This window comes from Malaclemys terrapin, chromosome 9 (assembly GCF_027887155.1).
Source record: "Malaclemys terrapin pileata isolate rMalTer1 chromosome 9, rMalTer1.hap1, whole genome shotgun sequence".
NCBI classification, from domain to species: domain Eukaryota; kingdom Metazoa; phylum Chordata; order Testudines; family Emydidae; genus Malaclemys; species Malaclemys terrapin.
In genome coordinates this window covers 49,792,958-49,820,504 of record NC_071513.1, presented here as the reverse complement: position 1 = coordinate 49,820,504, position 27,547 = coordinate 49,792,958, and the positions used below count along the sequence as shown (strand labels likewise).

Here is a 27,547-nt window from a genome sequence, read left to right as displayed (position 1 = left end):
AGGGGGGTGTGGGATGCGCACGCTCAGGCAGACCCTAACGACGCCGCAAGACAGCAGCTGAGTGCATGCGTCCCGACTAGGCACTGCTATCAAAGATCTCCCATCAACGGCGCTGGGACACACCGTCACCTGGAGTGGAGCACCCACAGGGACAGCACTCGAAGAAGAAGTAGTAGGTATATATCAAGACTGAGGGGAAAAACAACTGAGGAGAGTTGGCAGTTTTTCAAAAGGACACTATTAAGGGCCCAAAAGCAAGCTATTCCGCTGGTTAGGAAAGATAGAAAATGTGGCAAAAGACCACCTTGGCTTAACCACGAGATCTTGCATGATCTAAAAAATAAAAAGGAGTCATAAAAAAATGGAAACTAGGACTGATTACAAAGGATGAATATAGGCAAACAACACAGGAATGCAGGGGCAAGATTAGAAAGGCAAAGGCACAAAATGAGCTCAAACTAGCTACGGGAATAAAGGGAAACAAGAAGACTTTTTATCAATACATTAGAAGCAAGAGGACGACCAAAGACAGGGTAGGCCCACTGCTTAGTGAAGAGGGAGAAACAGTAACAGGAAACTTGGAAATGGCAGAGATGCTTAATGACTTCTTTGTTTCGGTCTTCACCGAGAAGTCTGAAGGAATGCCTAACATAGTGAATGCTAATGGGAAGGGGGTAGGTTTAGCAGATAAAATAAAAAAAGAACAAGTTAAAAATCACTTAGAAAAGTTAGATGCCTGCAAGTCACCAGGGCCTGATGAAATGCATCCTAGAATATTCAAGGAGCTAATAGAGGAGGTATCTGAGCCTCTAGCTATTATCTTTGGAAAATCATGGGAGACAGGAGAGATTCCAGAAGAGAGATTTGGAAAAGGGCAAATATAGTGCCCATCTATAAAAAGGGAAATAAAAACAACCCAGGAAACTACAGACCAGTTAGTTTAACTTCTGTGCCAGGGAAGATAATGGAGCAAGTAATTAAGGAAATCATCTGCAAACACTTGAAAGGTGGTAAGGTGATAGGGAACAGCCAGCATGGATTTGTGAAGAACAAATCATGTCAAACCAATCTGATAGCTTTCTTTGATAGGATAACGAGCCTTGTGGATAAGGGTGAAGCTGTGGATGTGGTATACCTAGACTTTAGTAAGGCATTTGATACGGTCTCGCATGATATTCTTATCGATAAACTAGGCAAATACAATTTAGATGGGGCTCCTATAAGGTGGGTGCATAACTGGCTGGATAACCGTACTCAGAGTTATTCCCAATCCTGCTGGAAAGGCATAACGAGTGGGGTACCGCAGGGGTCTGTTTTGGGACCGGCTCTGTTCAATATCTTCATCAACGACTTAGATATTGGCATAGAAAGTACACTTATTAAGTTTGCGGATGATACCAAACTGGGAGGATTGCAACTGCTTTGGAGGACAGGGTCATAATTCAAAATGATCTGGACAAATTGGAGAAATGGTCTGAGTTAAACAGGATGAAGTTTAACAGAGACAAATGCAAAGTGCTCCACTTAGGAAGAAAAAATCAGTTTCAGACATACAGAATGGGAAGAGACTGTTTAGGAAGGAGTACGTCAGAAAGGGATCTAGGGGTTATAGTGGACCACAAGCTAAATATGAGTCAACAGTGTGATGCTGTTGCAAAAAAAGCAAACATGATTCTGGGATGTATTAACAGGTGTGTTGTGAGCAAGACACGAGAAGTCATTCTTCTGCTCTACTCTGCTCTGGTTAGGCCTCAGCTGGAGTATTGTGTCCAGTTCTGGGCACCGCATTTTAAAAAAGATGAAGAAATTGGAAAGGGTCCAGAGAAGAGCAACAAGAATGACTAAAGGTCTTGAGAACATGACCTATGAAGGAAGGCTGAAAGAATTGGGTTTGTTTAGTTTGGAAAAGAGAAGACTGAGAGGGGACATGATAGCAGTTTTCAGGTATTTAAAAGGGTGTCATAAGGAGGAGGGAGAAAACTTGTTCACCTTAGCCTCTAAGAATAGAACAAGAAGCAATGGGTTTAAACTGCAGCAAGGGAGGTCTAGGTTGGACATTAGGAAAAAGTTCCTAACTGTCAGGGTGGTTAAACACTGGAATAAATTGCCTAGGGAGGTTGTGGAATCTCCATCTCTGGAGATATTTAAGAGTAGGTTAGATAAATGTCTATCGGGGATGGTCTAGACAGTATTTGGTCCTGCCATGCGGGCAGGGGACTGGACTCGATGACCTTTCGAGGTCCCTTTCAGTCCTAGAATCTATGAATCAACAACAAAGATATACTGCAAAAAACATTGTGATAAGTATAGTGCTAAATTTCCTTAGTCATTGTATGGAAGGAGTCACACCAGAAAAGGAGCACACTGTGCTCCCAATGCTGAAAGGAGTTGGCCATGGAACCATGTTGAAACCACACTATTGCACAAAAACATCAAAAAAAGTGTGCAGAATTTGGGCAACTCATACCTTCAGATTCTCAGCTTTGCATGTATGATGGAGGCTAAGCACCAGCCCTCCCCTTTCCCTTCCACATTTGGCCTGGCTCACTTAACTATGGTGATGATGCAAAGCTTGACTAAAAAGTGTGACTTCAGAGTTTTCCACAAAATTATTCCTCTTTTATAGAGAAAGAAAGCATAAGCTCTACATATGTGCACTAATATTAAAGAGCTACCACCAATATAAACACTGAAAAAACATCAGCAGCAGCAATGAAAGACATTAACTAGGCCAAATTACACCTACGTAATGTTTTGTGGGGACTCTACATTTTGAGCTACTTAATTTTCACAGAGGGAGGGTATTACCTCTTTGAATTTTTATTAATTTTTGTCTGATTTTTAAATATATGGGGGCAGTATAAATAGAACAAAAAACCTATCAAATTTATCATAGTCTGGAATATATACACTGATGCTACAATACTGTGAAAAGATAATAAAGAAGAGTCTGTGTGTGGTCAATTCCTTCTCTTAAAAACACAAAGTTGGTAGAGAAGCCATTCAAAAAGTTCTTATGCTTCTGATGTAAATTTTGGGAAAGGAAAGGATTGAGTTCAAACAATACAAGCAGAATAAGGAAGAAGAGGGGAAAAACAGCAATTGGCAATATCTGGGCCGATAGCCCACAAGATTTAATTAATGTGATCAAACACCATTATTGAGTAGAAGCATCAGTAAATGGATAATTTATTTTTATTTTGGGATGGAGGGGGAGCAAGATGAATCAGATTCTCTTCTATGTATCTTTTTAAGTGACATATTTTGTGAAAAACAACAAGGAGTCCGGTGGCACCTTAAAGACTAAGGCCTGGTCTACACTGGCGGGAGGGGGTGTTGATGTAAGATATGCAACTTCAGCTACGGGAATACCGTAGCTGAAGTCAACATATCTTATTCTGACTTCCCTCCCGTCCTCACGGCGCGGGATCGACGGCCATGGCTCCCCCGTCGACTCCGCTACCGTTGCTCACTCCAGTGGCGTTCCGGAGTTGACGGGGAGCGCATTCGGGGATCGATATATCGCGTCTTAACGAGACGCGACATATCGATCCCCGATAAATTGATCGCTACCTGCCTCCTGATCGAATTGGCCCCATCAACACTGGTTCTCCACTTGTGAGGTACTCCCTTCTCTTGTCATTATATAATGCCTGCATCTGTAACTTTCACTCCATGCATCTGAAGAAGTGAGGTTTTTTTACACATGAAAACTTATGCCTAAATAGATCTTTAAGGTGCCACCCGACTCCTTGTTGTTTTTGTGGATACAGACTAACATGGCTACCCCCCAATATTTTGTGAAGTAGTACTTTGACCTGATTGATAGGTGAACCAGCTTATAGTCACAAGTATACATTCACTGGGATACTCTTACATGGAGTTCCAAACTTCTTTTGACTGTTAGGTGGCAGCATTCATCCAAGCCTTTTTATTATAATGAATTAATGAGGAACCATGACATACCCAATATGACTGGATGTTCTGGAACTCAATTCCAAAGTAGTCGGACTCAACCAGATTCAAATGCTTATAAACCAATGTCAGCAACGTCTGGCCACAGCACTTGGACTGGAAGAGTAAAAATAAGAAGTATAACAAGATTAAGTATAATTCAAATGAGTTTACTACAAAGTGGAAACAAGATGTATTAACTTTTAAAAGCAGTGGGAAAAAATGTTTCAAAACACTTTTGTATTATTGATCACTAATATTACTGTAGCATTTAAAAGCCCCAACCAGCATTAGGCTCTGTACAAACACACATAACTCAGTGAAAATTACTAGTGGGCATTTCAATAAATTAGCACAAATTTTGCTGTATAACTTGGAGATGCAGGTCCAGATCCTGAGGTGTGCTAGACCTCTAATTCAGTGCACCTGAAGTGGAGAGGAGAGATCATTTTAAACCAGAGCAGCTGGAGGCCAGTTCAGCCCCTGGTCATAAGTTAGAATACCTTAAGGCTGCTCTAATTTATAATTGCTTGCAATGGCACAAAGTTGGCTATGCTGAATGAGAATTCACCCTCAACAAGGAAATCCTCAGCTGGCAAACTGAGGCAGCTTTAAGTCCCCCTTGTACTTCCAGAGCAATACAATGGGACTTAGTGGGGCCAAAGATATGGCCTGTAATGTATATCTGAAAAGATTCACAGGTTGCTGGTCCACTAATGAGATGGAGTCAAGTATCAGGGGGTAGCCGTCTTAGTCTGTATCTACAAAAACAACAAGGAGTCTGGTGGCACCTTAAAGACTAACAGATTTATTTGGGCATAAGCTTTCGTGAGTAAAAACCTCACTTCTTCGGATGCTATGCCCAAATAAATCTGTTAGTCTTTAATGAGCTGGAGGACCCTCACACGAGTCCCTCACTGACAGAGCTAGAATATGGGCTCTGTGGTGGAGAATCTCAGCTCTCATTTCTAGCTTTTTTTTTTTGCAAGGACATCCAGGAAAAAACACAACATGGTTGCTAAGGTCTTAACGTACACACACCTGGGCTCCACTTCTGTGTCAGGAAGCTGCTGGAGTCTAAAGATCTCCATCTCTCTCACATTAGCTGTGTGTGTAAAATTAATTTGCGACATCCCAAAGAATCAGCTCGCTAACTCTCCCCACAATCTTTATATCAATTTTTCACACAGAGACAACAACCATGGATACAAACTGATTATGTTAAGTGGGAGGAAGCAGCAAAAAATTTCATAACCTCCCCAAAATGCTAAAGTTGGACCTACTTGTTCAAATTTTCAGCTCTCTCTCTGCTCCCACTATTGCATGACTAGCAGCTAGCTGCCTTTCGTGAATTCCCCCATCAGTCAATGCATCTAGATTGCATGGGGGATGCTCCACATGGTGGGTATAGGGATGAGGAAACTTACAGCTCCAACAACACAAAAGGAAAGGAGATAAGGAAAGAGACAAGACTAAGCTGAAGCCATATGGGGCAGAAGTTCTGTAGCCACTGAAAACCCATCTCTCTCACTGAGCTAGGTCTATCATGAGCACCAACTAGGAGAGCTTACATACTCAAAAACCAAATGGAATCTATTCTCCAGTTGAGTATCTAGCTCACTAGCAGAGAGAACCTGACCACATCCAACTAACCATCTCAAAACCAGATACTAGGATGACTTGCCTACCACCGCTGCTGCCAGCAGAGGCCACAGTACAAAATATCTGTCACCATCAATGCTGATGGAAGGTAGCCAGGTAGAGGAGCCACCTAAAGGAACCTACATGAGATGGAAGGACAAGGGACAAGCAAGGCAGGGCAAGAAATACTTTTACCTTGGGGAGAGGGGGGGAGAATTAGAGAATGATTTTGGGAGTGAGGAAACTATGGAATACATACATTTTTATTTAACAAGATAAGGAGGAAGAGTATGGAACCAATGGATTTTTGGATGGGGCAGGAATGTATTTTACCCTGGGAAATGTATGTATGAATGAATGAGGTGGAACATTTTTGAGGAAGCACTTTGTTTAAATTTTGGCACTGTGCTATCACTGTGTAAAACACTGCAATACAAACTAAACGAGAAATGGAAACTCAAACCACAACCCCAACCCCCCATAAAAAGGTGTTTTCTAGCAAAAACAATTCTAGTTTTTCCCTGCTTATTAATATTTATGTTCAAGATTCGGTGATAATGATCAGTTTCTCCTTCAGTCTAGATTTCAGCAGCTAATTCTGGTACTGTGAAGGAGAACGTCCAATATGCCCTTGATAAAGTATGTTAATTTAGGCTTGGTAGTGAAATTTTCCAGTTGAGTACCCTAAAGGAATTTGTATTGCTCAAAAAAGATTGTGTATACTTGAATGAGTCAAATCTCTGGATGTTCATATGATTTTGGTTAAAAACAAACAAAAGGAAGTATTTCTTCACACAATGTACAGTCAACCTGTGGATCTCTTTGCCAGAGGATGTTGTGAAGGCCAAGACTATAACAGGGTTCAAAAAAGAACTAGATAAATTAATGGAGGATAGGTCCATCAATGGCTATTAGCCAGCAGGGGCAGGGATGGTGTCCCTAGCTTCTGTTTGCCAGAAGCTACAAATGAGCAACAGGAAATGGATCACTTGATGATTATCTGTTCTGTTCATTCCCTCTGGGGCACCTGGCATTGGCCACTGTCGGAATACAGGATACTGGGCTAGATGGATCTTTGGTCTGATCCAGTATGGCTGTCCTTATGTTCTTATCCTTATCAGAATGGAAAACGTCTTTAAAAGCATATGTTTACTGCCATTTTAATATGTCGATCAATTTTATTTATTGAGTGCATTCTGCATATAAACAATTTTTTCTAAGTAAATAATTTGAAGAATTGTTAAGTTATCTGGTTTCTTATACCTCTTCTCTCAATGTCTTGATCAATAAGTTTAATAGGCAACAGGAAGCTAACTTCTATTTAAAAACTGCTAAATTCAAATATAATTACTAATCATAGTAAGGCAGAATACAGAAGATTATAGGTAAAGAATCATGCTGTTTGAATGTTTTCATTTTGAAGTTTGCCCTATTGTAGGAATCCCTCTCCAAAGCGTAGAAAGCACTATCATACTGAAATCTACTCAATTTCAAAACAAAAAAATGGAAAATGTTCAGGTACTAAACCTGCTTCCTGAGTTCCCCTGTGTTTTTTAAAAACAAACTATCTTCTTTTTTTCCTATTTCCCAAATACTTCTCTCCCTCTTCGCACCTTGTGTGAAAGACATTCACTCACAGGGGAAAAGTGACCAACTTAACTGACTATACAGGGAAACAAAAAAAATTGTAAATTATATAAAGTACTATCAAAATGCTAAAAATGAAAAATATGGAGAAAAATATTTCAATTACAGTAGTCCTGGAGTTACTAGCAACAGTACTAAGTAAAAATTCAGATAGCAATGTGATCTTTAAGTTGACTGTGTCCCCTTTAAATATAAAATGTATCAAAGAATGTTGCATTTACAAAGAGTAGTATTAAGTAATGTGTTGATGAAAATGAGTTACAAAGCTTGGGATCTAACAAAGTATTTCATTATTCTTTGTTTCAAGTTCTGTGGGAAAATTTTGCCTGGGAGAATTTGATTTAGTTTCTCAAGTTGTTTGTTGCATTTATACATTTCCAGTTCATCTGCCAAGATACAACTCCACCGTTTGACAAGACTCCTAAGTCTTTTGAGTTTATAAATTTCAAAATTAGATTTTGTATTGTCAATTTAATATCAGTTATGGCCGCATAAAAGCTGCACCAGGCAAGTTCTCTTAAACATGTTCTATAATGTGCTTACAATTTTTATAATGTAGGAAACTGTGTATATGAATGAATACTAGATTCTTTAAAGGTCACAAACATTTCAATAGGAATTCCTCGTTATGGCACACGTCCATTTGTGAAATTGTCACATTCCCTATGCTCTGCCAACAGTCTACTACAACTGGCATTACAGAATTATTATAGAAGTTCATAAAGATTTCTGTAAAAGAAAAATAAAGTGGCAGGTAGATCAAAGGATATGGTGCTTTAGCTGTAGACACAATTACTTACTTTTAATAATAAAATTCATGTTCCTAAAGGAAATAGAATCAAGACCATAGAGTAAAATTTGTATGAACCTGAATATTCAATTCCAGCTGCTCCCATTGGCCCAGAGCAGTGAACCGCGGCCACTGGGAGCCGCGATCGGCCAAACCTGCAGACGCGGCAGGTACACAAACCGGCCCGGCCCGCCAGGGGCTTTCCCGGCACAAGCAGCGGAACAAGTTTGGGAACCACTGGTCTAAGGGATAAGCAACAGAAAAGTAGTGTTACGTTTCTCCCACCTCTTTTGGAGCCAGATTACAATTATTTTGGGCTGTGTATTTGTCAGACCCCTATTATTAGGTAAATATAATTCTACTTATATTTTCACTTTCAAAAGTATTCTCTTCCCCGATGAGTCTGAAAGAAAACAACCTGTTTCTAACCTAAACAAAGTACAAACACAAAACATTTAAACCTCCCTCCAAGAGATTAACCTCCGTAGCCTTAACAAATTATTAGGGCTGTTGATTAATCGCAGTTAACTCACACGATTAACTCAAAAAAATTAATCGTGATTAATCGCAGTTTTAATCGCACTGTTAAACAATAGAATACCAATTGAAACTTATTGCATATTTTGGATGATTTTCTCCATTTTCATATATATTGTATTCTGCGTTGTCATTAAAATCAAAGTATATATTATTTTTTATTATAAATGTTTGCACTGTAAAAATGATAAAAAAAATATTTTTTAATTCACCGCATACAAGTATGTAGTGCAATCTCTTTGTCATGAAAATACAACATTTAAAATGTAGATTAGTCCACTCAGTCCTACTTCTTGTTCAGCCAATCGCTAAGACAAGCAAGTTTGTTTACATTTACAGGAGATAAAGCTGCCCTCTTCTTATTTACAATGTCACTAGAAAGTGAGAACAGGCATTTGCATGGCACTTTTGTAGCCAGCAGTGCAAGGTATTTACATGCCAGATATGCTAAACATTCGTATGCCCCTTCATGCTTCGACCATCATTGCAGAGGGCATGCTTCCATGCTGATGGTGCTCGTTAAAAAAAAAAAAATGCATTAAATTAAATGTGACTGAACTCCTTGGGGAGAATTTTATGTCTCCTGCCATGTTTTACCGCATTCTGCCATATATTTCATGTCCTAGCAGTCTCGAATGATGACTCAGCACATGTTGTTCATTTTAAGAACACAGTCCCTGCAGATTTGACAAAATGCAAAGAAGGTACCAATGTGAGATTTCTAAAGATAGCTACAGCACTTGACCCAAGGTTTAAGAAGTGCCTTCCAAAATCTGAGAGGGACAAAGTGTGGAGCATGCTTTCAGAAGTCTTAAAAGAGCAACACTCCGATGCGTAAACTACAGAACTCCAACCACCAAAAAAGAAAATCAACCTTCTGCTGGTGGCATCTGACTCAGATAATGAAAATGAACATGCGTCGGTCTGCATTGCTTTGGATTGTTATCAAGCAGAACCCATCCTCAGCATGAACGCATGTCCCCTAGAATGGTGGTTGAAGCGTGAAGGGACATATGAATCTTTAGCACATCTGACACGTAAATATCTTGCAACGCCGGTTACAACAGTGCCATCAGAACGCCTGTTCTCACTTTCAGGTGACATTGTAAACAAGAAGAGGGCAGCATTATCTCCTGCAAATGTAAACAAACTTGTTAGTCTGAGTGACTGGCTGAACAAGAAGTAGGACTGAGTGGACTTGCAGGGTCTAAAATTGTACATTGTTTTATTTTTGAAAGCAGTTTTTTTTGTACATAATTCTACATTTCTAAGTTCAACTTTCATGATAACGAGATTGCACTACAGTACTTGTATTAGGTGAATTGAAAAATACTATTTCTTTTGTTTTTTTACTGTGCTTGTAATAAAAAATAAATATAAAGTGAGCACTGTACACTTTGATTTCAATTACAACACAGAATACAATATATTTGAAAATGTAGAAAACATCCAAAAATATTTAAATAAATGGTGTTCTATTATTGTTTAACAGTGCGATTAATTGCAATTACATTTTTTGTTCGCATGACAGCCCTACAAATTACCCTAGTGATGGCCCCTTGTTGCCTGTGCAACCTGCCAGAAGCCTAAGGGGGCACCAGCAGCATAAAAGGGTTGTGAGAATGGACTGTGATGGAGCAGCTACCCTTAAAAGAAAATTATTTTAATGATGGTAAAGTTGGTCTGTTAGACTCCTAGAAAATGCAGTTGTGAATACCTCAGAATAAAATAACTAATCCACTTTTTGATATTCAAATACCAATTATAATTAGCAGCCTTAATCAAATACTGACTAAAATAAGCAACTTGCAACACTTTATGACAGCCCTAGAATTTGGGAAATGATACTGCTTCCTTTAATATACTGTGACAGACCCAGACCAGTGGGGTACAGGAGTCTGGTAGAGGGCAAATATACTGGTCACTAGATGAGTAGTTTTCTGTTCCCTGAGTGACCAGAGAAGGGGCTGCACTAGAGTAATCAGGAACCTGCTAGAATCAATTAAGGTAGGCTAATCAGGGCACCTGGGTTTTAAAAGGAGCTCACTTCAGTTTGTGGTGCAAGTGTGAGGAGCTGGGAGCAAGAGGCGCAACGAGCTGAGAGTGAGAGGGTGTGCTGCTGGAGGACTGAGGCACACAAGCATTATCAGACACCAGGAGGAAGGTCCTGTGGTGGGAATAAGGAAGGTGTTTGGAGGAGGCCATGGGGAAGCCCAAGGAGTTGTAGCTGTCATGTAGCTGTTACAGGAGGCACTATAGACAGCTGCAGTCCACAGGGCCCTGGGCTGGAACCCAGAGTAGAGTGTGGGCCCGGGTTCCCCCAAACCTCCCAATTGAACTGGACTGTGGGTTCTTCGAGAGGGGAAGGTCTCTGGGCTGTTCCCCAATCCACATGGTGAATCTCTGAGGCAAGAAAATCCGCCAATAAGCACAGGACCCACCAAGATAGAGGAGCAACTTTGTCACAATACAGATACCAGAGATATACTGGCAGCCACTGCACCTGATGAAACCAGATAAAAAATGTTGCTACAATTTTGACCTCGTGAAGAATTGAACATTTTTGGTTTATGTCATAAAAGACAAAGGATTAATGAGTTCAATAACTAATGGAAAAATCTGAGCTCAGTTATTTTCACCTATAACTCAAATACCTAGAGCATAATCCTGCTCCCACTGAAGTTAATGGCAAAATTTCCCTTGACTTCAATGGCATCCGGATTTGACCCTCTATTGGCAAGTAAATTAAAGGAGAACCTAGGACTCTCAGACACAATCTACTAACTAGAGTTATCAAGCAATCATGACAAATCAAATCGCTCGTTTCAAATCTTTTCAGAGTTCTGTATGTTTGCCCTTTCCTTGGTTGAGATCTGTTGGGCTTATCTGAAAGACATTTCAAATGAGATGATACCTGACATCTGGCCAGAATGTTTTAGGAAGAGTGAGTTTTAGCAGCCTTAAGTACAGAGAGGAGTAACACACCATACGTTAGCTCAACATTTCCAACTGGGTATTTGAAACTCAGTTATGTCACAAATGTAAATACCACGTGGGGTCCTTTTTCACCACTGTTACTAGAATTATTGGGATGTAGATATTTTGTTTCAAATGACTTGCAAACCAGATAATTGGATTAATATATTATCATCTCCCATGTTGTGTATACTTTGTTCGCTACACCATCTCCCAAAGTAAGGAGTGTAACTTATATCCTTAGCTTAGAAAAAAAAGGTATATTGACAAAATGGACCAATAGAGAGGCCCCTTCATTCCACAGACGGATTTCTATGCTTGGACATATCAGACATCTTCAATACAATGCCTACATAGACCCTCATATGACTCATCGGAGTTCTGAATGCAAACAAATTCCACAACCTGTTTTGTATGCCCTTTCAGTCAAATTTATCTCTAATTCTGATGACACATTGTGGACCTTATTTAGGGTTGTCACAACCTCGCTTCAAGATGCTACTTTTTAATTACATATTTTCATATGCAGTTTGACAACAATTAAATAAGTATTTGAGAGTATTTTTGTGTTTTCCATTAGACAATGAGAAAAAGTCTCTCATAGTAAGCATTTCACAACAAAACACAGAATAAAAATGTTTAAAAGCAAATATTATATGTTTCAGTTACAATTACTTGTTAATAGAAATGAATAGGACATAGTTTTGGTGATGTTAAGATCCACATTGTGTACAATGAAATTATGCCAAAATGAGTGTCAACCACATTTTCAAATGGAAAAATTACTTTTCTCTGAAGCAATTTCACTTGTAAGAAGCTGCTCCAGCTGAAGTTTTGACAGAACTTTATCCCAAAATAACAACTAACTAAAGCGGTTTTTCCTTGGGAGTATCCTAGACATCTAAACTCAAGCTTCCACTACTGTACAGGCCAACGCTCTCCTCCAAACATCAACGCCAATATCCACCCCTGTTCAAAAAAATATATATTCCAGAATTCATTAGTGCATCTGTTATTTACATGGGTTTGTTTTACAAATAACTAATATTTAAATTCTATTTTATTTAAATTAAATTAAATTAAAATTAATGGAGATATCCCATCTCCTAGAACTGGAAGGGACCTTGAAAGGTCATCGAGTCCAGCCCCCTGCCTTCACTAGCAGGACCAAGTACTGATTTTTGCCCCAGATCCCTAAGTGGCCCCCCTCAAGGACTGAACTCACAACCCTGGGTTTAGCAGACTAATGCTCAAACCACTGAGCTATCCCTCCCCCCAAAGTATTAAGGTATTTATATGAGTGCCACTGATATGTAGTAAGTTAGCACTTAAAACATTTACAATTTTAGAACATTCTCCATTCAGAACATTAAGGCACATTCTGTTTTTCCATCTCTTCTCTCAGTTTGAGGATGCTTTGCATGTGTGTGAGAGCTTATAGTTCTCCATTGTCTGTTAAAGCAGGAAGGCTATAGCAAACAAAGTTGTTATGGACACCACCACAAAAGGAAAAGATAGAAAACAAAGTAATATTAATTTGGTGCTGCACTCTGGGGAGCCCACGTTTTCCTGAAAACACTTTTCTCCTAAACTCACAAAAAGTCAGACAAAGTTTATCTAGTGAGGAAAATATTGTACTGTGCATGCTCAATAAGTTATTTTCAAATTGTCCTAAATTGTATCGAGTTCTTACAAACCTAGCAAAGCACACATTAATCAGTTAAGTCTAAGAATATGTAAGGGTTAGCTTTTTAAGAACTAACCTTTTTAGAATCATGCTCTCAATGATTGAAAAAGACACCAAATAATTGTAAAGTGCAATATGGTAAGAAAACTGTCCAACTGAAAACAGCACCTTTCCCCTCCACAGATCAGATTCCTGTCATAGGCTCATATCATAAAAAAAAAAAAAGTCATACCTGCCATGCTGCGCCCCCCCTCGCTCCTCCGGCCGCACCCCCCCCCCATGGCTCCTCCGGCCACGCTGCAGGCTACCATGCTGCGCCCCCCCCTCGATCCTCCAGCCGCGCTGCCCCCCTCCGGCTCCTCCGGCCATGCCGTGCCACCCCCGCAGGCCCCCCCCCCATGGCTCCTCTGGCCGTGCCGCCCCCCCTTGCCTGCAGGAGCCCAGCGCCGGTGTAATGACACAAACAGCTCCTGCTCCCAATTCCCTACTTTGGGTGTACTGAGCATGCTCACCCAAACTGAGCATGCCCAGTAACCTTGGCTGTTGCCACTGCCCTCTCTCTGCCGGCCCAGCAGGCCAAGCTTCAGAGCAGAGCGTGGGCCCTGCCCGCTGGCGCCATGGTAACCCCTAACTAAGGCGCCGCTTTTGGAAAATGTGCTGAGGGGAAGCGGCTGCTGCCCCTGCATGCCCCCTCGCTACGCTACTGCCAGGACCCGAGCAGTGTGAGTTCCACTGAAAATCAACTCATGTGCCGCGTTTGGCATGCATGCCATAGGTTGCCTACCCCTGCTGTAATCTGTAGCTGAATCTCCAGAACACTAGGAGCTCAAGTATCAGCAGCACTGGAACTTCAATCTATACCTCCCAAAAGGCCAGCCAGCTCGAGTTTAAAAGCACTACTTAACACGAGTTAGAGATCGGTGTGTGAGCAGGAGTCTTGTTAGGGGCAAGTTATACCTAAAGCTAATATAGCAGTGAAGACAAGCTCTCAGTTAGGATTCTGAGGGATCGTACAAAGTTATTTAGTCTCAGCTAATCTAAACAACTGTGCAAGGGTATCATCTGCAGGTTTTGCCACTTACTGCAATTATTCTAGCATGGAACTTTTGGGCACTCTTACTGTTAATGTTTTGGTGTGTTGAATGTAGGACTGACAAGCGATTTAAAAAAATTAATCACAATTAATCGCGCTGTTAAACAATAACAGAACACTATATTTAAATATTTTGGGATGTTTTCTACATTTTCAAATATATTGATCTCAATTACAACACAATACAAAGTGTACAGTCCTCACTTTATATTTATGTTTTATTACAAATATTTGCACTGTAAAAAAGAAAAGAAATAGTATTTCAATTCACCTAATACAAGTACTGTAGTGCAATCTCTTTATCATGAAAGTTGAACTTACAAATGTGGAATTATGTACAAAAAAATAACTGCACTCAAAAATAAAACAATGTACAACTTTAGAGCCTACAAGTCCACTCAGTCCTACTTCTTGTTCAGCCAATCACTCTAACAAGTTTGTTTACATTTGTGGGAGACAATGCTGCCCGTTTCTTGTTTACAATGTCACCTGAAAGTGAGACTAAGCATTCGCATGGCATTGTTGTAGCCAGCGTTGCAAGATATTTACATGCCAGATACGCTAAAGATTCGCATGTTAGCATGTTCTCTGGAATGGTCGCCGAGGACATACGAATCATTAGTATAACTGGCACGGAAATACCTTGCAACGCTGGCTACAAAAGTGCCACGTGAACGCCTATTCGCACTTTCAGGTGACACTGTAAATAAGAAGTGGGCAGCATTATCTCCCATAAATGTAAACAAACTTGTTTGTCTTAGCGATTGGCTGAACAAGAAATAGGACTAAGTGGACTTGTAGGCTCTAAAGTTTTGCATTACTTCACTCAAAAATAAAACAATGTAACAAAGAATTTTACATTTGTAAGTTGCACTTTCATGATAAAGAGATTGCACTACAGTACTTGAATGAGGTGAACTAAAAAATACTAGAGTAAATATTTGTAATAAAAATAATATAAAGTGAGCACTGTACACTTTGTATTCTGTGTTGTAATTGAAATCAATATATCTGAAAATGTAGAAAGATCCAAAAATATTTAATGAATTTCAATGGATAGTCTATTATTACCAGTGTGATTAAAACTGCGATTAATTGCAATTAAATTTTTTTGAGTTAAATCACGTGACTTAACTACAACTAATTGACAGCCCTAGTTGAAAGACATCTTCACACTTTCTACACTGTCTCCCTCTTACAATGGAAAAAAAAGTCTACAAATCAAAGCCACCTCTTTATCCTTCTCCAAATCCCTCCTTAAAATTTACCAATGCAGTGACATTCAAATTACCAATCAACAATGGCTATGCAAACAGCAAGCCAAGACTTCTGTTTATTATTCAGAACTTGCTGTCTTATTGTAACCTTCTCCCTCAAGCTTCCTTACCTTTGTCTGTTGTGTCTACATGTTAAGTCCCATTATAAAACTAGGGCTTGAGCGCTCCCCTTTTTAGTTATTTATTTCAATGGCACCTAGCACAATGGAGCCCTGAATCTTGATTGGGTTCAACGGGTATTACATTTTTCAGTTTCTCTCTTTCATATAAGAAAAAAGGGCTGAACATTTATTCCTCTGTGCACACACATCATCCCCCATTGACAATGTCAGCTAACTATACAGAGCTCCCAATACACTTAGACCATCCCATAACTAACATCCCATAACTACACCCTCAGGAAAAATCAAAATAATTAACCAAATCACTGATTTAAAAGTCACTTGATTTTTTTAATTCATTAATTTGTCAGGTTAATTAATTTGAAATTTTGTGCTACTGTAATTTTACATTAAAATTTACAATGAAATCAATTATAAATCCCATTGTACATATGCTGCTCCTGGGTAGAGTATCTTCTTTGAATTTTACAAAACTCTAAAATTCAGAATAAAAAAAAAAATGTAAAATTTGAAATTACACTAAGAATTAAGAACCCAAACATCTACTTTAGCAATTTAAAATTGAAAAATGTGAAATAAAAAGGAAAAAAATTGTAAAACTGATTTAAATGGGGGAAAAAAAATGTATTACCATGATTCCTTGGAGGAGGTGGGTCTGAAAGCCCAGGCTTAAGCCCGAGCCCAAACATCTACACTGCAATTTTACAGGCCTGCAGTCCAAGCCTTGCAAGCCCAAGTCAGGGGACATGGGCCACCCATGACTGTTTTATTGCAATGTAGACATACCCTAAGGCGTTCCTTGACATCCGTTCTACTTGGCAGTGGTGCAGACTGTGCCCTTCTGCTCTTCCAAAGACAGTTTCTTGCAGTGGGGAAGCCACAGGAGAGATCAGTAATCTGTAATACTGAGATGCAACACAAATTCCAGAATACCAATGTGTTCAAGATCAGTCAAAGCCTCACTTCTGGGTAATTTCCTTTTTTTTGGCCGTTGTCTCATCCAGTGTAAGTACCTATACTTTTCACTTGTATTGATAACACTGATTTATTTTAGCATTACGCTAAGAATTGGAGCAGCGGTTCTCAAAGTGGGTCACGACCTCATTTTAATGGGGTTGACATGGCTGGCGTTAGACTTGCTGGGACCCAGGGCTGAAGCCCGAGCCCCACCGCTTAGGGCCAAAGCCCAAGAGCTTCAGCACTGGTTGGATGTTGCACTCCAAGTGTTTTATGGAAATATGCTTATGCGTGTGAATATGATGCAATTCGAATATGCTTTATGCAAAAGGTCTCTTGTAAGGTATCATAACAAAGGTTATAACGTACTCAATATATTCCTCCTATTTGTATGTATGTATCATTCTTGTATCTGAAGCTAGAAATATGAAGTATAACTCTGAGATCCTATTGTAATTTGCAAAGTGTGGGCCATTAACGGTGGTTTAGAATCTTGATGGCTCCCATTGTCTAGGGCAATTTGTTGTAAATGGCTCTGTTTACTTGCAAACCTTCCTGTGTACATGTAGGCCAGCCCAGGAAGAATGGAGGCTGGAGTCTCACAGGACATGTGATTATGTCACCTGATATTGGAATCTATCTTAAACCTGGTGCTTTTCCATTTAGAAAGAGGGGTGGGGACCCAGAGAGAGAAAAGATTCCCGCCTTGTGCCAAAGCTATAAAACGGGGTGGAACAGAATAAAGGGGGCTGCCAGTCATGAGAACACACCCCTGCTTTCCAGCTAAGATGTCTGCTGGAACTAACAAGGACTGTACCAGGGGAAAGGATTGGGCCCAGACTAGGAAGGAGTCTAATCTGTGAAAGAAGCTTATTGGAACACCTCTGAGGGGGAGATTTTACCGGTCATCAGTTTCTTAATGTATTAGGCTTAGACTTGCATGTTTTTGCTTTATTTTTCTTGGTGACTTACTTTGTTCTGTCTGTTATTACTTTAAACCACTTAAATCCTACTTTTTATACTTAATAAAATCACTTTTGTTTATTAATGAACCCAGAGTAAGTGATTAATACCTGGGGGAGCAAACAGCTGTGCATCTCTCTCTATCAGTGTTATAGAGGACAGACAATTTATGAGTTTACCTTGTATAAGCTTTATACAGAGTAAAACCGATTTATTTGGGGTTTGGATCCCACTGGGAGCTGGGTGTTGGAGATAGGAGACTTGATGAGCAGTTTTTGGTTAAAGTCTGCAGCTTTGGGGGCAAGGACCAGACCTGGGTCTGTGTTGCAGCAGGCTAGCGTATCTGGCTCAACAAGGTAGGGTTCTGGAATACCAAGCTGGCAGGGAAAACTGACTCATAGGTAAATTCAGCACCTCAGGTGACAGTACCAAGGGGGTCTCTGTGACCAAACCTGTCACACAAGGCTCAGGTTACAGGCCTCCCACCTGTGGCTGAAGCCCTTGGGCTTTGGCCTCGCCCCCACCCTGGGTGGTGGGGCTTGGGTGTTCCCATTTCCGCCCCCCAAGCCTCTCCCCCCCCCAGTCCTTGCATGGCAGGGCTTGGGCTTTGTTTCCCCCATTATCACCTGGGGTCGTGTAGTAATTTTTGTTGTCAGAAGGGGGTCACAGTGCAAAGAAGTTACTGTTAAAATGGTAGTGTTAAAAGCTGAAGAACCTTCCAGCTTCTTGGTCATTAGTGTGAGTTTGTTCCAGGTAAGCAGTGACTGAAAATCATTACCATTAGATGACTGTTAAGTGGCTCTATATGAAGTGAGTTGGTAATATAAGTCCATTTCCTGAAGTACCGATGTCCTCAAATACATAACAAATAGTATCTTAAAAGTGTCAGCCAATAGTCCAAGGATTGAATATTAAATGGCCAAAAGAACTAAGTGACTCACATTCCTGAAGGAGAGCCTTCCAAAAAAAGGGGAAAAAACCTTGAAGTTCAGCAATGAAAAAGTGTGGAGAAACCTGCATTGCCAGTGCTACTGTATCTATTCTATGGCTAAAATAAAGAGTTCTTTAGCTTCTACTGCTGTGGTCTGGTACCTCTGACTAGCACTACATTCAAGTTTAATTTTTCTTTAAATAGTTTTAACTTAAATAAAAAAGCAAAGAGAATCAGTTTTTCCATCAGTCATCTTTCCCAAGCATTCCTTTTTAACAACATTTATAAGTGAATTGCCACTGTGGCAAATTTAAATTAGCATGCATTACATGGAGTATAAAATTATATGCCTGCTAAAATAAAATACGTATGCATAGTTGTATGCCAGGACACTCCCATAACCACATTCAACTCTGGCAAAATGGAGAGGGAGCATAGTCTAGTTATTAAAGCAGAATTAGAAGCCAGGATTCTATTTTCATTTTCCGACCTGTGACTTCGGGGACACATTTTTCCCATAGGCCTCAGTTTCTTCAACTGCGAAACAGGACTAATACCATCTATCTCACAGGGATGGAAGATACTCTGCATTTCTAGAGTGCCTTCCATCCATAGATCTCAAAGTATGATATAACATTTTTCAAATGAATAGTCACCAACCAAAACTTCTATTTGTTTCCTTACACAATTTAAAATTGATTAAATACAAACATTCCCTTTAGTAACAAACAAACAAAAAAACCACATCTACATTACTTCACTCAAAGTTGTAGTAACTCTAAAATTCTCATTTAATATTAAAGTTATACTCCTGAAATGCAATAAACTAACGAATATTTAAAATACAAAATCATTCTAATAATGGTTTCAAAATGTCTTTACAGATTTGTGTTGTACTTATACTATTTTAGCTTTAACACAATTTGTCTTTAAATACTTCAGTGGTAGGTCTCTGCAACTTAATAATATGCTCTGTGCTTTTTTAACTCCAGTTTCCTCAAATCTAGAAGAGTTATGTAATGGCACTCAACAGATATTTGTGAATTAGACCCATAAACTGTGCTGTATTTTTCAGAATGTTTTATTAAAAAAATTAGAGAGGTTTTAGGAGTACGTACAGCAGCTATGGTACTGTAGATGTTTCTTAGGTCAATAAAGGGGTTAATCCAACAACACAGTTAATCCCCCTTTCCAAGACTTGTTTGGTAAATCAGCAGAAGAATTCTTCTGTGTCTACAACAGGGATTGGGTCAACCTAACTATAGTGGCTCAGGAAGCAAAATTTTTCACAGCCCTGAGCAACACAGCCTTTTAATTCTTAAGCGTAGAACTGGTCTAAGTCTTTTCTTTACAAAAAAGCTTAACTCCTCAGATCTGCTGTCTTGTGTAATTTGTTTCAGTCTGGCTACAAATTCAGTCTCTCATTCGTCTTAGTGAGGTTTTAGCATCAAATCTACTTGTGACCACTTAAAGGCTTATTAGTGTTAAACCACTTCACTTCTGGAGGTATCAACTCTGTACAGCAAATATGTTTTTCCAGAGTGGCTAGGCATTTTGGACCTTTTGCTAATTTCAGATATTCATTTGTTGACATGGGGAGGTTATAAGAGATGGGTTTGTTATGCAAAAGAGAAACTGGGATGAAACTGTAATGTACTTTTGGCTACCGGTACATCTAAGTAAAAGAGACCATTATTTGACCCTATACGCTGAGTTTCAAAAGGACTCTAGCACTGCAGTATCTGGGTACCATGCAGCAAGTGTACTAATCTGTACTTGTGAAAATGCAGAAGTCATACTGAATAAGGTGCAACCAGTCAACAGTCTCTCCTCTATGACCTAAAGAAGGTCAATACTCAACAGATCAACAGAGCTTCCTGAAGGTGGAGCAGGAACTCATTTAGAGAAATAACCTTTTGATTGTAAAGCTCACTACCTTCATTACTGCCACTGTAATATTATATCAAGTTTCTCAGAGATTCTAGTCTAGTTAATCACAATGGTCTCTTCTGGTCCTAAAATTTATTAAATAAAAATGTTCTCAAGATGTCACATGTGGGTGTATCTGTGTCTCCTTCAGGCTAAGCACCTTTTCCTCAACCTCCAATTTTGTGACTTTCAGCACAGTAGCACTATAATGAGCAACTCCCAAAATCACTGTACCAGTATCAGCTATTGAAAAACCATAAAAATAGCTCCTCTGAGATTCCAAAATCCACAAATACATACAACCACAATAGTGAAGAACGTAACTGTTGCTGTGCCAAAAAATACCAATACTAAAGGTAACAGTGAGGAAGACACCTCGCAGGGTCCTAGAGCCTGGGCTCCAGCCCAAGCCCGAAAGTCTACACTGCAATGAAACAGCACTGCAGCTTGAGCCCTGAGAGCCCGAATCAGCAGGCACATACCAGCCATGGGTTTTTAATTGCAGTGTAGACATACCCTTAGACTCATGGAGGTGTTACCTTACAGGCATGACAGTTTCAGCTATTTGAAATGTCACATATTTCAACAGTCCAGCATTTGAATCATCATCTAGGATGCATTCAAGCATGCAACTGACTACAATGGAACAAACAAATACCATGGATTGGTGAACTTGGATTTATTTTTAACAATGCATTTTCATTCCCCTCCTACCCCCTACCAAGAGAGCAGCCTTTTCTGAAAAAACTACTTTGAAAACCCCAAAGGGTTTAGGGAGGCATCATGGTGTAGTGGGTAGGGCACTGGACAGTCACAGGAGAGCTGGTTCCATTCCTGGCTCTGCCACTGCAAGGCTATATGACTTCAGGCAAGTCATCTCACCTCTCTGTGCCTGTTTCCTTTCCCATCCTATCTGTTTTGTCTACTAAGGCGCGACTACACTCACTCAGGCATTTACAGAACACAGATAATTTACAGGTACTATATGGTTCTTACTAACAGTATTTGTAAGTGAAGACAACTACTTTTACGACTGTTGGTTCACAAAAATATGATGAATAATTAAAGAAAGTTTACTAAACAACGTAAGTTATTTCAATTACTATTGTCTAGGCCTCAAAGCTAATATCTGGGTCCCCATCCACAAGTTTCACTTTCTGCTCTAAATCTAGAACATTAATAAAGACCATGGGTTATATTCTGTGCATCATGTGCAGATACTCAAAGCTAGACTATGGGCCTGTGTAATGCATTTAAACATTAGCATCTGAAGTTAGTGTTAGAATAAGGTCAATCTTAAATCAGTCTCTATTTTTCAAATAAGTTCTCCAGCAGGGTGAATAAAAATCAATGATGTTTTTAAATATATTTTTAAAAGTCAGATTATTATTTAAATCAGATTTTTGTGATTTAATTGGTATTTTTTATTTAAATTAGATAAGGGTTTATTTTTTAAGATAAATTTTCAATTGCAAAGGTAAAGATTTGTGTTAAGGCCTAAAAATTTTATAATTTATTAAAATTATTTGAATTAAATCAAATATTAAAGTAGTACACATGTCTTGCCAAATTTTAAAGAAAATCAAACCACTGAAGCAGTAGAAGTAAACAGTGAAGTAACCAGAGTTTCCTGAAATAATAAACCAGCTTTTAACAGCAGTAGCCTGTCCTGCGGATGCATAGAAAATAATTTTCTTAATTTCTGTTTATTCGATTAGTTCAGTTCAAAGACTGGTTCATACAAAGTAAAGAAGCCAACTGGAAGTTGAAAAAGCCAGAAATTTTGTTTCTCTCTTCAGACCTAGGAATAAAAATTAGGTGAGAGAGGGTGAGATCTACTCATGCTAAAATCTTGAGGGATTTTAACCAAAAACAATCAGTTCAGTTCACTAATTACAGATAATACTTCCTTTGCTTAAATAAATCATTAGTTTTAAATGCAAAACATGTTTTGATACTTTTCTTATTTCAGATTACATTTAATAAAAAAAAAAAAAAACCTAAAATGCTTGTTTGTGCACATCTGAGTTTGAATTTCCTTCCAAATAGAACTTGACACAAATAAGTAAAAATTAATCTAAAAAATAAATGCATCATTCACCATTTTCTAACAAAATATAAAAATTAAGAATCTGAATAAACGCAAGCTATGTAATTACTTAAGCATGTTTTAGTGGTTACTAACCAATGAGAATCAAGTTTTCTTTAGGAAAATAAAAAGTAAAAATGCAAAACAATTAAAATAAATTTAAAATCAGTATTTCCTACTGGATTTAAATAATAAAATAATTTAAATCAATGATTTTAATTGGTTTTAAAATCAATCCACCCTGATGTCAAATACCCAAAGATAAAGGTTTTTTCAAGATATCCAAAGCTAGAGTCGTAGATACGAAAATCAGATGTTACTTATAAGATAATGTACTTCATGCACATAGCTGTTTAGCTTTACATGTTAGTTTTTATGTTGTTATCCCTCAACCCAAGAGGTAAGGGAATGTTTGAGGTCCTGTAGGTTATTTCCATTAGAAGAAGAAACTGAGGATGGAGTCAGGGGTTTCTTTGATGCAATACTGTTTACATACAAAGAATGCACACAATGTCCTGTTTCCTTGAACGCAGTAGAATCAAACAAATGAAATTGCCTCCTTGCTTAATATCCCAAGCCTCTTTCCAGCCAGCACCTGACCCCAAAAGCTTTCTCCTATGTGCTTCTATGCCTGATCTTGGCTTTCTGCTCTTTTCCCTGTCTGGTTCTCTAGTGTTTATGGCTGTGTCTGCTGTCTCTCACTCACAGCCAGCTCCACCAAAACAACATGCAGCCCTCGACATTTGTATTCAGCCACAGTGTAACCCCTCTGCCCACACACGAGTTCCTGACAGGCCTGGTATGTAGCCTGTATTTTGGGAAGTAGCTCCTATTGTTTTAAGTATTTTACTTCAAAAGGAGCTTACCTGCATTTCTTACATTTATCCTGAATGAAGGGCAGCTACCACATGCAGAGATTTCACACAAGCCCCAGCTTAACATAAAAGAATGACTGTCTTCAGCATGATGCAGAAGAAATCTCATTTTCAAGATAGTATTAATCTCATTCCCCATATATATTAGGAAGTTGTACAGATTAATACAATCAGAAGAGTAACTAGTGACAATTTACAGCAGCTATTTTTCTTTGCAAGTTTCCTATTTTAAAAGAGACTGAATTAGACTTTATGCTATCTACCTGGACTGATATAAAAGAAATTAAACTACTACAAAAACTACAGCATTCCCACATTATATTACGTCAAAGGTCCACTATTATGGATATGTTTAGATCCCAGGAATCTTAGACTGAACAGTGGCACTGAGGGGAAAAATGAAAGTCAAGCCACAAAACACAAAATAACAGGTTTCAAAAAGTATAGTAGAATTATATAATATGTAGATTGGAAAGCTTGAATCACTTTCTTTTTAAACCCTGTAATATCTTCAAATTTCACATAGTGAATTACTAACTTTTTCTTCTGAGGTCAGACAAAAAATTTCTACGGCTGCTTATTTGCCATATTTAGGATAGTCAAGCAGGATCAATGACAAACATCTGGCTAGGATTCTTTCTGGAATTTTGATTATTTTTTCCTTGTCACAGAAGAAAAACATTGAGCTTACTAATACAGCATTTAGATTCTTTTAGCATATTGTTTAATAGGATTCAGAAGCAGTCTGTCCTCCCACTTCCCACATATTTAAGCTGTTAATACTTTTACAGCACACAGAAAAATCCACTATGAAATGAAGTCCTAAATACATGAAGGAAGAAAGAGCTGGGGGTGGGGGTAAGAGAGCACAAAACCAGCTTCATGTTTGGACCTGTCTCTCTGCCAAAAAGACCAAAAGTTAGACTGTTTCCTCCTATAGGAGGGCCTCTTCTTAGAAAGACTGAGGATTTGCCAGGCATTGTCCCAAACTACACTCATTTTATATAATACGGAGCACCTCTCAACAATTATGTCCAAGTAAGCTTATTTGGGTTCCCTTTACACATTTCCCATTGCAACAAGTTTGCATTTTGATTCCTTGATAAGTATGTATTAGTATTTACATCTTTTTCTTCACAACTTTCCTGTAATAAATTCTGGCAATTTTTCCTGATGTTTAAAGGTCAATGCCATTCTTATTGTTAGCATGTACTGATGTTACTGACATTTTTAACATCATATAATGGCTAGAGGCTGAAAATAGTTCTTTAAAAAAACCCAGGAAATCACTGACTGGCGTACAACCTTCCAGATGACTTCCTGAACGGCCCTGCAAGCTGCCCTGAAGGTCCTAAGCTAGTTCCCGATTTTAAGGTCTAAGAATGTGGTGAGTCACAGTCAATAGTTCAGACTGCGGACCACAGACCTAAAATGACAATGAACATCTAAGTATACACAATTTCATTCCACGCCTTTTAAATTAAAGGTGCATGAAAACCATATAAAAACAAACATGCCTAAAATAAGCCTTTCAAATAAGATGTTAAAGTACAAGTAGCTTTAATAAAGGGGAAAATTACATGCTTTTAAACAAGTCAAGCAAATTTAGTGAAACTAATTGTTAGAGACACCATCTGCTTTGTTCGATACTTCAAAATGACACGTCAAGAAAAAGTGTGGGGCATCTTCTTGCCAGCACGAAGTACTGTACCTTAGCATAGTTAAGATATCTAGCTAAAATAGAATAGCTATCAACAATAAAAGATACCAATGTGTTCCACTGAGCTTGGAAATAATGCAATATCTATTTTGATAAAGAAATGAAACCTTAACAGAACTGGAAACACAACTAAAGGCAGTTTGAGCAATTTTAAATTTCCAATCTTTTTCCAAACTCCCTCACATCTTCTCTATGCTTTTTTAGACTGCGCCTAGTTTCAGGTGAGGCATTCAGTAGTTTGAGGCTCTTCCACGGTTATAGATTAAGACATTTAGTTTCTCTTACAACACAAGGATATTAAACAAACATTATACAATGCAAATTAAATGCATGCCAAATCATCCCTGAAAGAGACACTAAAGGAACAAAGCACGTATATACCAGTTAGGTCAGGGGATGGAGCAGAGTCCAACAAGAATTATTCCTCCTCCTCATTCCCCAGAATCCATGATCAATCTCCACAGGTTTTGAAGCTGGAGCTACCAGACCTAAGGATAGGGGTTGGAGCCAAGACAACCCCTTAATGCCATTATCCCCTGGCAAACCCATGGAATCTCCATAGAAAGTTTCAACACAGATTAACACTCTCTCCTCTTTCAGCATTAACTCCCACTCTACACCTACCTCCCTTGGAGATGGTTCATAGGTGTGGGCAGAAAGCCAGTAACAGACAGCTCCTGAGTGAGCTGTTCTGCCTCAGGTGTGCCACTGCCCTAAAATCTGTACAGTTCTCCATGGATCTTAGGACAGCTATGTGATTAGAGAATCATGCTCCCTCTGTAGCTCCATTAATATCCCTGTTAACCCGCATGGGATACTGGGAGCTTCAAAAAATTCACCAGACTGCATATCAAGAAATTGCCACCAGCTCAACATGGGAAGGGACGTTTTTGCTCTGTATTAATGCAACTTTGGAGGTTTAGTTTGAGTCTTAAAAAGTTCATGCAATGCCAAAAAAAGATTTTTATATATATATATATATATATATATATATATATATATATATATATATATATACACATACATACATACACATACACACACACACACAAGCCATGAAGTTATAATGCATCACAAAAGAATGAGAAAAACATGAATCCAGCTCTACTTCATTATTCTATTGTACAGTAGGCAAGAGTAGTACTATATTTCTGTTTTTTCCTGTAATGTGCAAAAGGGACACAGCCAAATCAAACGACATAGTAGATATGTTGAATATGCTCTGGCCTTACAATACTCAAAAATGAGAAAAGATTTAAAAAGTGTCTGCAGTAAGTTCATAAAGGTTTAAGTTAATTATATGAAAACAAAGTGAGTGGCAGAAATGACAAAAAGTGAAAAGAAAGCAGAAAAAAATTATTTTCCCCAATATATAACTGCAGAGTCTATGGAACAAAACACCTACAACAACAGCCAAACTGAGATAGCTTAGTGGTTTGAGCATTGGCCTGCTAAACCCAGGGTTGAGAGTTCAATCCTTGAGGGGGCCATTTAGGGATCTGGGGCAAAAATCTGTCTGGGGATCGGCCCTACTTTGAGCAGCGCGTTGGACTAGATGACCTCCTGAGGTCCCTTCCAACCCTGATATTCTATGAAACCCACAACAAGGACCTAGAACAATCCCTGACTATTAAGAGCAAGGAAACATGACAAGAATGTAAGTACTTCTTCCAGCATAAGGATTGAAAATATACAGAACTATAACTGTCAGGCAAACTAAAAAAAAAAAAACCCCAAAACAATTAAACTTAATAAAGTGAATAAATACGTACTCAGCATTGATAAATGCCTTCACTTAGTTGAGAAGCATGCTATCTCCCTTTAATGAAGAGATTGCTCATTTACTTCTAAAAGCATCATAACAAGGGAGAGGAGAATGAAACAATTATAGCACAAAACAATTTTCAGGCGGATGTAAAACAGAATTGGTAGATCTACTTGGATTTGTTGAATATTTTAAAAGCTGTTACAATTAAGTCTCAAGCATGGAAGAGGACTTCCTCTTGAGTTGGTCAGAGGTCTCAAATGGTATGGTTTTACGCTAACATTTTATAATATTACAGATAGTGAAAAGTCATTGCTTACCATAGGAGTAACAAAGCCCGGAATTGGAATACAATATTTGAAGGCGAGAAGAGATTTCCTCTCTTTCTTAACTTGCAGGGTGGATTTGATTTAAATCACTAGTCGTGAAGACTTGATTTAATCATGGATTTCTACATAAAAGTGCATTCTTGTTGGTGGTTATAACCTTAATACATATTCTTCACAACTCAAAGATAGATGTAGGTTTCATTTTTAGAAGGTACACACTATACATTTTTAAGTGATTTATTTTTAAAAACTTTTCAGATTAGTT

The 27,547-nt window shown here is 38.7% G+C and overlaps 1 protein-coding gene across 7 annotated transcripts in view; it reads right to left on the bottom strand.

Moving 5' to 3' along the window:
- FARP2 (FERM, ARH/RhoGEF and pleckstrin domain protein 2) overlaps positions 1–27,547 on the bottom strand; it is a 197,296-nt gene that overhangs the window by 147,171 nt on the left and 22,578 nt on the right. For all 7 annotated transcript variants that reach the window (XR_008446209.1, XM_054039883.1, XM_054039877.1 and 4 more), the window contains exon 3: positions 3,967–4,071. Coding sequence is in view for 6 of the 7 variants with exons in the window: in XM_054039883.1 (XP_053895858.1) it covers positions 3,967–4,071 (105 nt within the window). In the remaining variant the exon portion in view is untranslated. The remainder of the gene's footprint in view (positions 1–3,966; positions 4,072–27,547) is intronic.